Source organism: Camellia sinensis, chromosome 2 (genome assembly GCF_055761805.1).
Source record: "Camellia sinensis isolate YWXY chromosome 2, ASM5576180v1, whole genome shotgun sequence".
NCBI lineage: Eukaryota > Viridiplantae > Streptophyta > Magnoliopsida > Ericales > Theaceae > Camellia > Camellia sinensis.
In genome coordinates this window covers 23981967-23997051 of record NC_138962.1, presented here as the reverse complement: position 1 = coordinate 23997051, position 15085 = coordinate 23981967, and the positions used below count along the sequence as shown (strand labels likewise).

General features: G+C 33.1%; 2 protein-coding genes and 1 long non-coding RNA gene across 3 annotated transcripts; 2 read left to right on the top strand and 1 right to left on the bottom strand.

The window, feature by feature from the left end:
• Nucleotides 1-1247: 1247 nt before the first annotated feature.
• On the bottom strand, nt 1248-2920 carry LOC145819512 (uncharacterized). Its single transcript, XR_014360260.1, has 2 exons — nt 2617-2920; nt 1248-1427 (listed from the first exon to the last, which is right to left on the bottom strand). It is a non-coding gene; the product is annotated as an uncharacterized LOC145819512 (long non-coding RNA).
• An 895-nt stretch (nt 2921-3815) lies between these two features.
• Nucleotides 3816-5713, top strand: LOC145812203 (uncharacterized). Its single transcript, XM_082907592.1, has 3 exons — nt 3816-4448; nt 4761-5512; nt 5557-5713. Exons 1-3 carry the CDS (start codon nt 3816-3818, stop codon nt 5711-5713), a joined length of 1542 nt encoding a protein of 513 aa, XP_082763718.1.
• Nucleotides 5714-5885: 172 nt separating this feature from the next.
• Nucleotides 5886-12053, top strand: LOC114293145 (uncharacterized). Its single transcript, XM_082907591.1, has 7 exons — nt 5886-6090; nt 8196-8446; nt 8557-8760; nt 8840-8929; nt 10395-10499; nt 10582-10983; nt 11940-12053. Exons 1-7 carry the CDS (start codon nt 5901-5903, stop codon nt 12051-12053), a joined length of 1356 nt encoding a protein of 451 aa, XP_082763717.1. The 5' UTR covers nt 5886-5900.
• Nucleotides 12054-15085: the final 3032 nt, after the last annotated feature.

The following is a 15085-nucleotide window of genomic DNA, read 5'->3' as shown; positions in this document are numbered from 1 at the left end:
TCAACCCTTAATACATGCGCACAGATCTCTCTCTCTCAACCCTCTCCATCGAAGCTCCATCGAAGCTCCATCGAAGCTTAAATCAAAAAAGATTCAGATCGAAGCCCCGATCTGAACAAAACCTGATTCAGATCTCTCTCTCTCAACCCTCTCCATCAAACCCGTGATTTCACTCTCTCTTGCTTCAAACCCTTTCGTTTCTCTCGATTCAAATCCCTTCATTTAGTAATCGATTAATCTGCAACCCTTCTCTTCAAGTATTCGATTCACCTCTTCGTTTATTCGATTGAAGTATTCATAGATCATCGATTCGCAGATCAGTCTTATCTCTATCTCTAGTTCATGTTCGAGTTCGCAGGTCTTTCTTCATGGTAAGTGTTGATCAGTCTTATCTCTATCTTCTCACAGTCAAGTTCGATTGAAGATGATACTTACTGATGGAATCATTCGATTCAGGTTTGCTAGGTTTTATCTAGATCAGATCGATCGATTGAAGATCTATTGATCGATTGAACGTGATTTCGAAGTTCAACCTTCTTCAGCTCGGTGATTCAATCTCAGATTCGTTCGGCGATTTCGAAGTTCTCTCTCGATTTCAAAGCTCGGTGATTCAATCTCAGATTCGTTCAGCGAGGAAAGTGAGCACCATCATCTACCAAGGTGAGCACCATCGCTTCAGATTCGCTTGTTTTTTTTCCCTAAATTAGCATGTTGAATTTTCCTAGCATGTTGAATTTTAATCTCTGTTTTTTTATTACCCTAAATTAGCATCAGTTTGGATTGATCAATCAGTGTAGCTTAGATATTTAGGTAGAATATCTGGTTACATTATTATTATTATTATTTTGAATTCTAAAATATAGAACAGTTCATTATATCTTGGAATGGATTGTGATTTTGTATTCATCATATTGAGAAAAAATCTAGCTTAATTCAATTTCTTGCATAATTTTTTTTACAGACAGTAATAGATATTGATATTTGAACAATTTGTGTATCCTCTGCTTTGCTTCTTTACGTGTCTGATAGAAGAATGTAAATTGTAGTCTCTTTGTGAAGAGATTACCATAGCCGCCTTTATTCATAAGGATACAAATAAGTGTTGGTGCCAAAAATGATTAATAGTAATAAGAGTTGTGTTATCTTCCTCAAAATTCTCATCAATTCAATGTCTTCTTTGAAAAAAAAAGAAAAAAGAAAAAGTGCTTTCATTACTATTCATTTTTAATAAAGTTAATAAATGAACACTTTATATTTACATTAAGATTTGATCATCCTAATTAAGAACTTCTGGTTGAGGTTGAGAATGAACTGTCACATTCACATTCAAGATCTTCAAACCCCCAAAACTCTTCTTCCTCTTCTTCCTCCTTTGGCATTTTCCACTTTTCTCTATCCATTTCCCCTTCAAACATCACCTCTAATACCTGTCAATTCAAAAAAATACCAATAATTTAACAGTTTTGCTACGAACACATAAACAAAATTTAGAAATAAACACAAAACACTAAAAAATAATGTCTATCCAGATACACTCTCTATCCGGTTCAACGCCACTCTCGATTCATAATGTGAAGGACATAACACAACAATATCACACTTATCACTGTACCAAGCTTCTCCAACAAGAGAAGCACCTTAATTAGCAGATTATATGACAACGACAGCCATGCTTTCAATTCCGAATAATTACTATACAGGTTCTTCATATAAGGTTTCATATCATTATTTTTGCTTGATTTATAATAATAAAACCAAGGCCTAAAAAGCTCAATAAGTCATATGCTCTCCAAGCAATTTTGTGATCTTGTGAACAACATCACATAATTTGGAGAATCATTGTCTTATTTTGATATGAATACTTGTCTATTTAGCAATAGGATTTTACGTTAGGTAGCATAGAGCATCAGTTGATTAATATGAATTGCTTGAGAGAAAACCCAAATCCACCCTCACCAATACCAGAAAAGACCATATCTTAGAATGTGATCTTGGCTGGTGAAAAAATTTTGTGAAAAAAAACACAACTATATATTATATTAGGATTCATAAATAATTTATTTAATCAATGCTTAGTCATTTGCAAATTGTCCGTTGTCGTTTAGGCAGGTCAACTAAAGAGGGTTCTATACCATTCATGAGCACACTTTGCTGGTAGCTTTCGATTGGAACAATGAACACGCCATACAATTAGAAATATAGGAAATGTGGTTGTTATCAAGAAACTTGATCAGGTGAGAAAATTTGGGGGTGTTTAGGTGAATTGCATATGAGGATGCACAACACTTGACTATACTTAATTGAGAAAATGATGTGCATTTAAAAAAGTACAGTATATCTATCAGTAGAATTTCCTGATTTCAGAAACATAGTAGGAATGTTGACGAAAAAGTATACATGCTTCCATGAGATGATAATATATCTAGAATAAGGATCTCCTGTCCCCAAATATTCATGTCTTTCTGTCTCAAATCACTTACAATCAAATTAGATACTATGATAAAATGAAAGTAGCATAAAATGAAAGTATCAAATATTCATGTCTTTTTGTAGGAAAATCTTCAATGTTGTGATTAATTACTATGATAAAATGAAAGTAGCATAGAAATTAGATACCTCTTTCATGGTAGGGCGCCACGTGGAAGATGCCCGAATGCAAAGAGATGAAGCAAAGGCCAATCTATTAAGCTGTGTATTATCATAGCCCCCTCCAAGTCTTGGATCTACCAACTTTTCAATCTCCCCATTTTCCAATATAGGTTTAGCCTATTATAATCAAATCTAATTATAATCACCATACAATTTCAACACAAAAAGCATTGTAAAAGCAAAATAAAAATGGAAGGAAAAAAAATAAAAATGAAGTCTTTTAAATCACTTCACTAGATCTAGGTAGCCCAATCCTTGAAAAAAAACACAAAGAAGGTGCTTCTCTTTGGTGTTTTCTGAATCATTCTTAATTAACTAAAATAGACAGTTTTAGATTGTGATTGTGAATGTGATTCCTGATTTGGTGTTTGCTCTTTGGTGTTTTCTGAATCATCATCATCATCATCATTAGAAGTATTCGAGCTTTGGTACACTTATTGATTTGGGTAGTGGGTTTGAACTTCCCACATTCATGAGTTCCTGCCAAAATTATTCCATTATTGATTGATTTGAGAGAGCAATGTATTTCTTGAATCTATCATAATCTATCAAGAGCATTGTAGAAACTTTTGGTTTCTTCATTAATATGCTTCATACTAGATATGCTTCTAGTATGCTTGATAGTACTAATTTAGATTGCACCACCGGGATGCAATCATTAATGGTGCATGCATGCATAAATAGCCTTAGACCCGTCCAAGAATCTTCATTAGAGATACCTAGTCATCTTTGATGAAGCTCTTCTTGGATTGTCCAGTTGGACAGTTCAGGAGCACAAGTCTGTATTGTAATTAGTAGTTCTACTGCTTATAGTCCATCTCGTAGAGATTTCGTGTAGCAACTCCTTGTGTTCTCCGAGTGCATACTAGACAAGATGTAACAGTACACCTAGTCTATGTCGTGTATTTGGAGAACCATGGGGAGATGCTGCCGAAATTTCGTTAGAGATGAGCAGAGCGGTATGAGCTACTTTTTACAATATAGACTGTGCATTCCTGAATGGGAAAGTAGGATGAACCAACATATTAGAGACCAGTTAGAGGTGAATGATGTCATGTCGCATGCATTATAAGGTACTTAATTAAGGTTGAGATTAATTAAAATGGAATCGTAATTTTAAACTTTGTTGATTTGGCAGTGACATTTGTAGTGTAAGACAGAGTCAGATGGATAAAAGTTGGATAAATCAGCATAGGTTGCACCCGGAATACATACAAGGGGTTAAAGAATTTATTAAATTTGCATGCGAAAATAAGCCGTTGTTGAATGAAGTCACATGCCCATGTAAACGGTGTCGTAATGTCAAATTGGTGGAGAAAGGCCTGTTAGGGGAACATTTAATGATCAACGGGTTTCTTCCAAGTTACACCAGTTGGATTTTTCATGGGGAGAATTTGTCATCGCCTGTGCCACACAATGTGAATGTCGGGCAAACTGATTCGAACGATGGTGATGAAACTTATGAAATGCTATACGAAGGATTTGGACTTCCTCCACCAAGCTTTATTCACGAGGCAGCAAGTTCTGGTATTAAACAAGGTCCAGATGAGAAAACTGAAAAATTATTCAATTTATTGAAAGAGGCCGAAAGAGAGTTATATCCTGAGTGTCAGAAGTTTTCAACGCTCTCATTTATTGTTCGGTTATTGCACATCAAGTGCCTTAGTGGATGGAGTGACAAGTCTTTCACGATGTTGCTCGAGCTTTTGAAGGATTCGTTCCCAAAGGGTGAAACTTTGCCAAAGTCATTTTATGCAACTAGGAAACTTCTTAGGGACTTGGGCCTCGATTATCATAAGGTACATGCATGCCCAAGGGATTGTTCACTATATTGGAAGAAAACAGCTGGTATGGATGATTGCATAGTGTGTCATATGCCTAGATACAAACAGTTTGAGGGGGAGGAGAATGATGTTAAGAAGAAGCAACAAAGAATTCCGCATAAGATTGTTAGATACTTTCCATTGATTCCAAGGCTTCAAAGATTGTTTATGTCATCCAAAACATCTTCGTTAATGAGATGGCATGCAGAGGGCCGAATTGATGATGGCAAAATGAGACATCCTGCTGACTCTCCAGTTTGGAAAAATTTTGATAATTTGTATCCCAAGTTTGCGAGTGAGCCTCGCAATGTCAGACTGGGTTTAGCAGCGGATGGATTCAATCCATTCAAGGCAATGAATATCTCTCATAGCAGTTGGCCAGTTATTATAATGCCATACAATTTGCCACCATGGTTGTGCATGAAGCAGCCTCATATGATGATGACATTGCTCATCGATGGTCCTTCTTCACCTGGAAATAATATTGACGTCTACTTACGCCTTGTAGTAGATGAATTGAAAGAACTGTGGGAAAATGGTGTTGACACGTATGATGCGGAAACTAATCAGATGTTCCGAATGCATGCTGTGTTATTGTGGACTATAAATGATTTTCCTGCCTATGCAATTTTATCTGGGTGGAGCACGAAAGGCGCTTTAGCTTGTCCTTGTTGTAACACACATACTCGTTCTCGATATTTGAAGAACGGAAGGAAATTATGTTACATGGGGCATCGTCGCTGGTTGAATGGGGGTCACAAATTTCGGAAAGCTAGTGCGTCTTTTGATGGCACTTGTGAATTCGAATCATGTCCAACTCGGTTATCAGGGGCTAATGTGCTACAACAACTAGGCCCTAAGTTCAAATTGAATTCTAAGCGTCAACAATCTAGCAAACGGAATAGAAAGGGGAAAGAAAAGGAGGAAAATGAGGACTCGGGTCATAATTGGAAGAAGAAGAGTATTTTCTTTGAGCTATCATATTGGGAGCATAATTTGATTCGCCACAATCTTGATGTGATGCACATTGAAAAGAACGTGTGTGATAATGTATTGTGGACGATATTAAATGTTGATGGGAAAGATTTGGTGATCAAGAGTTAGATGTAGCTTCCTTCACTTGTGAGGAGGACATGGATTGGGTTAGGAAAGGTATTGATGGAACAACTGTTGATGAAACTATTGGACCTCTTGAAGCATCGACAGAGGCACAATTTGAAGATGACGAAGAACTGATCTGATATTGTAATTGGCCGCATATTCACTTTTACATTTGTATGGATATTCATATTAATAAAATCTTTGCTTTTGTACCTTTGTGGCTATTTTTACCTTTCATGTACTCTTATTTTGTTTTGAATGCAGTAGATATTTATAGATTATTATGTCCTTACTCTTATGTTTGTAGTTTTTTTATAGATATTATCGATGAGTTCTAGCTTTGACCATTCTTCTGGTGAAAGTGAGCAATCAAGCTCTAGTAGTTCTAGTTCAGATGAGACTCAGACCACACTCAAGACGAAAGTCATACCCGATCCACCGGCATCATGGCATCCACTAGGCAGTCTTCCTACCACATCACGTAGCGGTAGTACATCACATGGCTCTGTTTCAGCTGGTATGTATGAACTTTGCTTGATATTTTCCACTTGAGCAGGTAACTATAGTTGCATGAATGATGAATTAGTGTACCCTTGGTATGATCTTTTAGATAACTATCGCAATATGTGCCTACTTCTAGTTATATATAATATCCGCACTGTACACATGCAATTTGTTTTTGCTCAGATGAATAAAAATCTTGAAGTGAACATTGTCAAATTCAATAATACCCCATGTAAGTCCAGAGGCTTTGCATTTGCTTCATCTCTAATTTTTAGCCCTCTCTTGTGCACTTTGTGGAGATGTCTCAATTTGGTGCTCTGTTGGGTTATGATTAGGAATAGAATAGAAATGTAATTCACCCGGTTTAGTAGAATTTTGAGAATCTCTTTTTAATTTTTTTTCTCAAATAAATTTAATTAGTTTGACAACAATAATTCTTAAAATATATCTTTAAAAATTATTTTCTTAAAATTATTATGTCACTAACACAGTCAACAATAATGACTGTGCCCATCATCCAGTCAGGCTTAAGATGCCTTCCAAGAGGATCCACCAGCATTTGGCTATCTGTAAAGATGGATAGAAAAGACAATGGTTTAGCAAGGGTTTAGCTAAAAAATTGACACTGGTTGACTGCTTAGATGTGTTAGTGACATAATATTACTAATTATTGAATATCAAATAGCTAAAAAAGCCAGAACTCCAATACTTTTAAACCACCTATTTACTTACTTGAATATCAAATCGCTAGAAAATTATAAAAGATGAAAGAAACAAACGAAAATAAATAAATAAACAATGCACTATTAAACCCACAAAAGGTCTCTATCAAATACTTGAATCATGTAAGAAGACCAACACTAACTAAAATCTCAGTCACCATTTAAGTCAAAACCATATCACTTGAAATAATTGTATTAATGGAATTTTGGTTTAACAATTCCAAAAGACTCTTTCTACTTTAGTTGGCATATGTTGACGTTGCTTCCTTTATTTAGAGCTCTTATGTCACAAAACATACTAGCTTTAGGACTCAAATAATCTTATTACCTCTTAGTTCACGTGCTAAGTTAGCAGGTGGTTATTTGTTTAAGCGTAACAATTTGGGATGCTTATTTATTAATAGTCCTGCTTTCCTATTGGATCGTAGACATATAACATGTCAGCTGAAAATATTCATTTGACACTTCTGCTATTCCCAAAGAAATTACTTTAGATTCTATTTTCTTTGATTCTTTTCGCACCTCAGTCACTAATCTAGGTTTAGATGTTAGAATTATTGAAAGAATAAACAACAATTTTTAACTCCTTGTCCATGTTTGTTTGTCGGGATGGAATTAGGGGGATGAGGGGGCCGATTAATAATGTCGGTCCCAAATGTTATTTTTTGGGTATGCCATACGATATTCAGTGGATTTGTTATATATTCATGGAATTATTGTATTATGTTTCATTGTAGTGGAATAAAGACTGAGATAAGATTTGGTACATTATTTTTTCCTTTGGATGAAGAAAGGGAGATAATCCAGAGCAGAGGGGATATTAGTTATACATCTGTACTAGGGGCTGGTATTAGTTATATTATGATTTTGTGGGATTGCATGTCTATCAGGACATCCAATACCCTATATCCAGCCAACTAAATATGGGAAAGAATGGGACTAGGAGGCAAGGGAAAACATGTGGGCCCCACATGTTTTTTATCCCATTCCCTGTGCCTTTTGTGTCTAAAACAAAGGCCGATTACTGATCAAAGAAAGCCATGCTAGACACCACAATATTAAGACAGCATCACCAAAAAATTACCCATTGGCCTCAATTCTGGAAAGCTGGAATGGCATTCTGTTTCAGGTACCAAATGTTGCTATGAAGTCAATAAAATAATGAGGTATCCTTGTCTTTCAACTCTTAAGCTTCTTCTTCCTGCTTTGGTTGTCCAGTAGAGATTGTGCTTGTATGGAAGTCCTCTTACATTTGTTAGCCAGACAAACAGCATAATCTCTCTTTGTTTTATGAGATATTCTCCTCCAGTAAGATTTATGTTATTTTCTGACACAATGCAGTTGAATAATGTGAACATTTACTGATTGTGGCATGCCATGTATCTATGTTTTGTAGGTCCTAGCTCAAGTCAAGCCACACAAAAGCAGACAAGAGGTCCTACATATGTGCATGGTCAATGGGGTACTAGTGAAGATGGCATTTTAAAAGTTGTTCCAAATGAGTTGAATCAAGTAGTTGAAGGACACACATCCCTTGCTTCACATTTGGGCGTTTTGGCACGAGATGGGAGTCTTGCACCACTCACTTTTACCACTTGGCATTATGTTCCAAAACAAAACAAAGATAACATATGGAGGGAGATAAAGGTATATATGGATATTTAATATGAAATAAGTTACAATTATAGTCCATATGAAATGCATATTACAAGTGTAGTTGACATTGCATATTACAAATGTATATAATTGTAATGCAGGCTCATACGGATGCAGATGAATCCATGAAGAGAACAATAATGGCTTCATTTGGAAAGAAATGGAGAGATTGGAAAAGTCGAGTGAAAACAATGGGATACAAACCCTTCAAGAATGATGCAGAACGGTTGGCTCATCGACCAGATAGAGTACATGAGGATCAGTGGCGGGCTTTGGTCTACTATTGGGGCACTCAAAGTGCATCGGTAAAATTTTATTTATGTGAAAAAATGTTTATATATGATAATTTTTTATAACATCTTAAATAAATTTCATATTTGACAGAAATCAAGCAAGAAGAATAGAAAAATCCGGAAGAAGAAGACATTACATCATAGAACAGGCCGAAAGCCTTTCTCAGTAGTTCGACTGGAGGTATATATATATATAAAGGATGTCAAAGGCTTTGGAGTGAATCAAAGTTAGTTAATATAGCATGATAGATGATCCATTAACCTTAAGAAAAAAAATTGCCTAAATCAAGGATCAATAGAACATGAAGGCTTTACATATATAGTTCTTGTTGATTTGTAGCCCACCAAATAATAATAATAATAATAATAATAATAATAATAATAATAATAATAATAATAATAATAATTCTCAAAATTTAGTAATCATGAACTCACCTACCAGATTTGTTGCAACCAGTCCCTTATTCCATCCAACTTGTTTGCTTGCTTAATACTATAATTAAATCAATGAAAAGTATTTTAAGAATGTATATGTCAAATTGTCAATAGGATGAGACACCCTCGGTGAAATAATGAGAATATCAGTAAACGACGATAGTTTTAGTGGTGGATCACAAACCTGTATATCCTTCATGTGTATCCTTAACTGGACAGATATCTGTTATGTTGAACATGAGTGTACTTCATGTGTATCCTTAACTGGACTCTATCTAAACATTCCATGGCTATCCACATACATATACATATGTTATTTATATAATCATCCATGTTAATCTCATGTTAATCATTGTTCACTCTGCTTTATGATATGGGATAGGTATCACCAATCACGAGTGTGATTGTTTAATATATGCATTACTCTTCAATTATTAACTATCATATGTGACAATGATATAGTCATGTCACAAATAAATCTGGACTGTCCATTTACATGGAATGAATGACCCATATGTGTTTATGATATTAGAATAGAATAACTTTTTTATTAGACCCGTCGATGACTTCATTGAATTACATGAGCTTGTAAGATGTTTAATCAAACATTTCTTGACATAATTGTTCACTTGCATGGTTGACTTCTGTGACTCTGAATTTACAATTGCCAAATTTTATCTACACCATGGTGGACTTTTTGATGCAGTGTGTAGAGCACTCGACTGTTTATTGATAAAATGGTAATTTAAAGATTTTTCAAGATTATCAGATCAGTCCTGAAAAATCCACATTTGAACCAAAACAGCCCAACTAACACAACTCACTGTTACAATAGATTTCATTCATGCTTTCAAATTTGAGAAATTATTATTTTTGAAAAGATTTGACTACTTAATTCAGAGCTCCAGTCAAATCTATTTTGAATAATGACTTTTCAAAAAAAATTATTTTTGATTCTAAAGAAGTACCCAAAAGATCAGTATTCTGTTATGTTGAACATGAGTGTACTTCATGTGTATCCTTAACTGGACAGATATCTGAGCTGTGATCAGTGTATTTAGGACAGTTTTATCTTATGTATTGCAGGTTCTTCTTCATTTTATGTAGTGAAGAAATATGAAATAATGCATTAAAAACTACGACATTCAAAGTATTAAATGGAAACTTTGGTTCTTATTTATCTTAAGATTTTGGTTGTCTTTCATTTATAGGAGACAAAAAAGAACAATGGGGTTCCTGCTAGTCGGTCACAGGTGTGGATGGCCGTATACATGAAAGATGGGACGTCAAATAGTGATTCAGTTAATGAGGTTATGGTATGTGATACTACTTTATCTTTGGACTTTTAATATGATTTATATTTATATTGGAGGCTAATTATTGAATTCAAACTTGCAGACTCAAATGAATGAGTTAACAGAGCACATGGAGGGATCTTCTACTGACCCTGCAGCATTACAGGAGCAAATCTTCACACAAGTTATGGGCCCAGAGCGACCTGGCCGTGTTTGGACGTTTGGATTGGGACCGTCACCCACTGATGTTTTTGGAGGTGGATATAGGCGGTCACAAGAGCATAATCGTCTCTTCCAAACTCAAGTTCAGGAACAAGTTCAAGAGCAACTTCAACGGTATCAAATGCAGTTCGAGTCGAAGATGAATGAAGTAATGGAGAAACAAATTCAGGCTATACGCACAGATTTTCAGTCACGAATTCAGTTTTTGGAATCTCAATTGCAAGCTGCAGGCGTGCCCGTTGATTCAGTTGTTGCACCATCAAACCCATTACATAGGCAGCAGGTATTTTATTATTTTTACTAGTTATTACTTTAAATTTCCTAGAGCTAATATACAACTTAAGCCTCTTATTGAATGATAGGTTGTGGATTCACTCAGTAGTCATCCTACTGTTCGGCCAATGTCACATCAACAACAATCTCATGCATTTTCATCCCAAGAGGTGAGCAATCATTTAATCAAAAGCTTTTTTGACAAATAACATATCTTATTAATTACAATACTTGCTCTTATTAAATATAGGTTCACCTTTCAAAGAAAGAGAAGAGGAATAAGAAGAAAAAGAAGAACTAACAAGGTAAAAATATAGATTTATACTTATTAATCTATTCTCTAAACTTTAAAAATTAGTGCTATGTTTTATTTTTATTATTTTTTATTAGGTATTCATATGTATAACATAATAAATATATTAAACTATATACTTTGCGCCCCCCCATCTGTCATGAAAATTGTTGCGGATCTTCAATTTGGTGGGGGGTTTGTGGAGGGGGAAAACAGAAAAGGGAAACAAAATGTGAATAATATTTAGCTTACATGTTATTTACATTTCCCTTCGATTTTCTAGTGTCATGTTTCTTATTGGTTATATTATACATGATATTGGTGGCTAGTCCGAATTGTTTACACCTGTTGGTTATATCCTCTGTTAATGGTGCTCAGTGCAGTTTATGGCTGTAGAAAATTCTTTATCTTCAGTCAAAATGCTGCTTATCAAATCCCAGCAGTATTACAAAGTGTTCCTAGTTAAGTACCATAATTAGTACCATATGATTTAGCTCAGTAGTTTAGAAGTGCATACTGAGACTATACTTGTGTACGTGTATTTCTGATCACTTTGCTGTAATAATATTCAGTTCTGTCAATCATTCAGTGCATAGAAACTGATATGTAGACAATTGGCCTCATTTGGATCCTTTTTTCTAAATGAATAATTTTGACCTTTTCATCATTAACAGGAAGAGGCTACCAAAAGCAAGTCTGCAGGAAAGGCATGGTACCAGACTATGATCTCCGACAGCGATTACACCGAGTTTGAAAACTTCTCAAAGTGGTTGGGAGTCTCCCAGTGAGATTTTTCTGTCTTCGAGTTTTGTCTTGGTATAATATCTTTATCTAATTGTTTTGTTTCAAGAGGAGTTAATTTACTTTTTGTGGCAGTTTTGAGACAAGATTTGAGTTTGGTGGATTATGTTTTATGACAAGATGGATGGATTTTCATTTTAGCAGATCTGGAATCAAAATTTTACAAATTGTAGTCTCTTACTTAAACACGGTTTGTTAGTTTTTTTTGAATGAGACATTGAATTAATGCTTCATTTGTTATTTGAATGAGTTATTATTTTATATGTTAGTTTTTTTTTTTTAATGTGAAATTGAATTAATGCTTCATTTGTTATTTGAATGAGAGTTATTATTTTATATGTTAGTTTTATTACAGATATTTGAATGGGAGTTAATATTTTGTATATTAGTTTTATTACAGGTATTTTTTTATTAATTGAATGAGAAACTAAATTCAATATTTTTTACAGGTATTCTTTTTAATTTAATCAAATAAAATTAGCATAATATCCCCAAAAAAAAGGGGGAAAAAAAAAAAGAAGGAAGATATGACGGCGTTTCTACAAACGCCTCCTAATCCCTCAACAGTAACGGTAATATTTTTAAAACAGATACGACGGCGTTTCAAAAACGTCGCTAAATATTGTTGGTGACGTCAGCGTGTGTGTGGTGGGACATTTGGCGGCGTTTTAACGCCTGTACTAATATCACGACGTTTTTAAAACGTCGCAAAGCTACAGCGACGGCCGCAGCTTCGACGTTTGGTACTAAACGCCACAAAAGGAATTAGGGGCGTTTTTGATACATAAACGCCGCTAAAAGTGCGATTTCCAGCGGTGCACCCATAAAAACAAGATAGCAGCATAATTAAACAATATAAAAGTAAAATGGAAAGTTAGCCAAAACCACTCCAATAGACATTATTTAGTGACAATGACAGTTTAATTTGTTTTGTTTCATAAATCACCTAAGGAGGAGGCATATAATTGTAGAAAGATAAAATAAAATATCTTTTTTTTTTTTTAGACAATATTGCCAGAGTAACATGTTACTGTGAAGTAGAATAACATGTTAATGTGAGGCAAAGTAATATGTTACTGTTAAATAAAGTAGCATGTTATTGTTTACATCAATTTCGATGGTAATAAAAAAAAAATTAAGAATTTTGTAGTCAATATAAATATTATTTGATAGATCTTGATGAGAGGTTACTAAAAATACTAATTTTATTAAAAATCGACATCTAGATCAAAAATTATATTATTTTAAAATTAAATATTTTGATAATAGTCATATGTGCTGAATTTTTTAATTTTTTTTTACTTGTCCTTAATGCATTAATATTTTATCATGAGGGGACTTTGATAAAATCTCCATCATAAAACACCCAAAACATTAGAAAAAAAAAGGTTAAATTTCAAACATAATGCATTTGCTGTTAAATGAATGAAATAATAAAACTTAAAAATAACTATAGTGAATTTGCTCAGCTTGAAATAAAAACAAAAACATTGGAAAATGAACAATAAAAATTTTGTTGAAAACTACAACTCAAAAATTAGAATAGAAAAAAACGAAAACGAAAACGAAAACGAAAACAAAAACAAGACAAAACAAAACAAAACATAACTTTGAAAAATAAGATGAATTAAACAATTTAAAAATTAGGATACCCAAAAAAAAAAAATTAAAACACCGAAAACATTAGATGGTAAAAAGCTGAGTTGACAACTAAAAATTATTTTATTAGCAATTTGAAACAACAATTTAAAAATTAAAAAGCAAACAATAATAATAATAATATTAATAACAATAAAACCAATAAAACACCCATTAAAACAAGAAGATATCATCTCAATTAAATAATAAAAAAATAATCATAAAGCACCCAAAACATTAGAAAAAAATGATAAATTTCAAACATAATGTACTTTTTGTTAAATGAATGAAATAATAAAACTTAAAAATAACTAAAGTGAATTTGGGCAGCTCGGATAAAAAACCAAAACACAGCAAAATGAGCAAATTTGCTGACAACTACAACTTAAATTAAAAGAAAAGAAAAAGAAAAATTGAAAAATCAGATGACTTAAACAATTTTAAAATTAAAATACAAAAAAAAAAAAAAAACACCCAAAACATTAGGGGAAAAAAACAGAAATAACAGCATAAAACAATTGAATTAACAGTTGAAAATACAATTTAAAAATTAAAACCCAAAAACTAATAATAATACTTAGAAACCCCATAAGAAACAAAAAAATACCAGTTGAATTAAACAATTTAAAAATTAGAATATAAAAAATGAAAATAAAAACATAAAAAATCCAAAATATTAGAAAATTATAATAAATTCCAAACATAATTCATTTGCTGTTAAGTGAATGAAAGAATAAAACTTTAAAAATAAATAAATAAATAACTAAATTTAATTTTCAGCTTGGCATAAAAACAAAAACACACCAAAACAAACAATTCAAAAACAGCAGAAAACTAAAATTCAAAATTAGAACACGAAAAAAAGAGTCGCATAAAAACAATGAAAAACCAGTTGAATTAAACAATTTTTTAAATAAATAAAAAATAAAAAATAAATAAAAACTAAAAAGCACCCATGAAAACAGCAAAAGACAACTAAATTAAACAGTTTAAAAGTTAGAACATAAATATAAATATAAGTATATTATAAACATAAAACACCTAAAGCATATAAGGGAAAAAGTGATAAATTCCACTCGGATAACTGATAATCTCAATGGAAAATAAATAAATAAATAATTGACCAAATGGTTTAAACATCACTTTTAGAGTTATTATTCCCCATGTGGTACGTTGTGTGTACTATTTCAATTAAGTGAAAAAAAAATGAATTAGAATGCTTCAAACATGTATGGCTGATGAGACACCGCATCCCCTTCAAATGGCTCAAACTAAATGCAAGTAACAATTCAACCAAGTCATAAAGACTTTTTGAAGTTCCGGACACTTAAAATAAAAATCATCTTATATATAATAAGTAGAAGGTCTCAAGTTTGAAACT

Bases quoted from the DNA above. Each gene is read 5' to 3' on its own strand.
- LOC145812203 (XM_082907592.1), top strand. From the start codon at position 3,816: ATGGATAAAAGTTGGATAAATCAGCATAGGTTGCACCCGGAATACATA. The intron at 4,449-4,760 runs GTACATGCATGC...TTGTATCCCAAG, and splicing joins TGGGCCTCGATTATCATAAG to TTTGCGAGTGAGCCTCGCAA. The intron at 5,513-5,556 runs GTGTGATAATGT...TTGATGGGAAAG, and splicing joins ATGCACATTGAAAAGAACGT to ATTTGGTGATCAAGAGTTAG.
- LOC114293145 (XM_082907591.1), top strand. From the start codon at position 5,901: ATGAGTTCTAGCTTTGACCATTCTTCTGGTGAAAGTGAGCAATCAAGC. The intron at 8,447-8,556 runs GTATATATGGAT...ATTGTAATGCAG, and splicing joins ACATATGGAGGGAGATAAAG to GCTCATACGGATGCAGATGA. The intron at 10,500-10,581 runs GTATGTGATACT...TCAAACTTGCAG, and splicing joins ATTCAGTTAATGAGGTTATG to ACTCAAATGAATGAGTTAAC.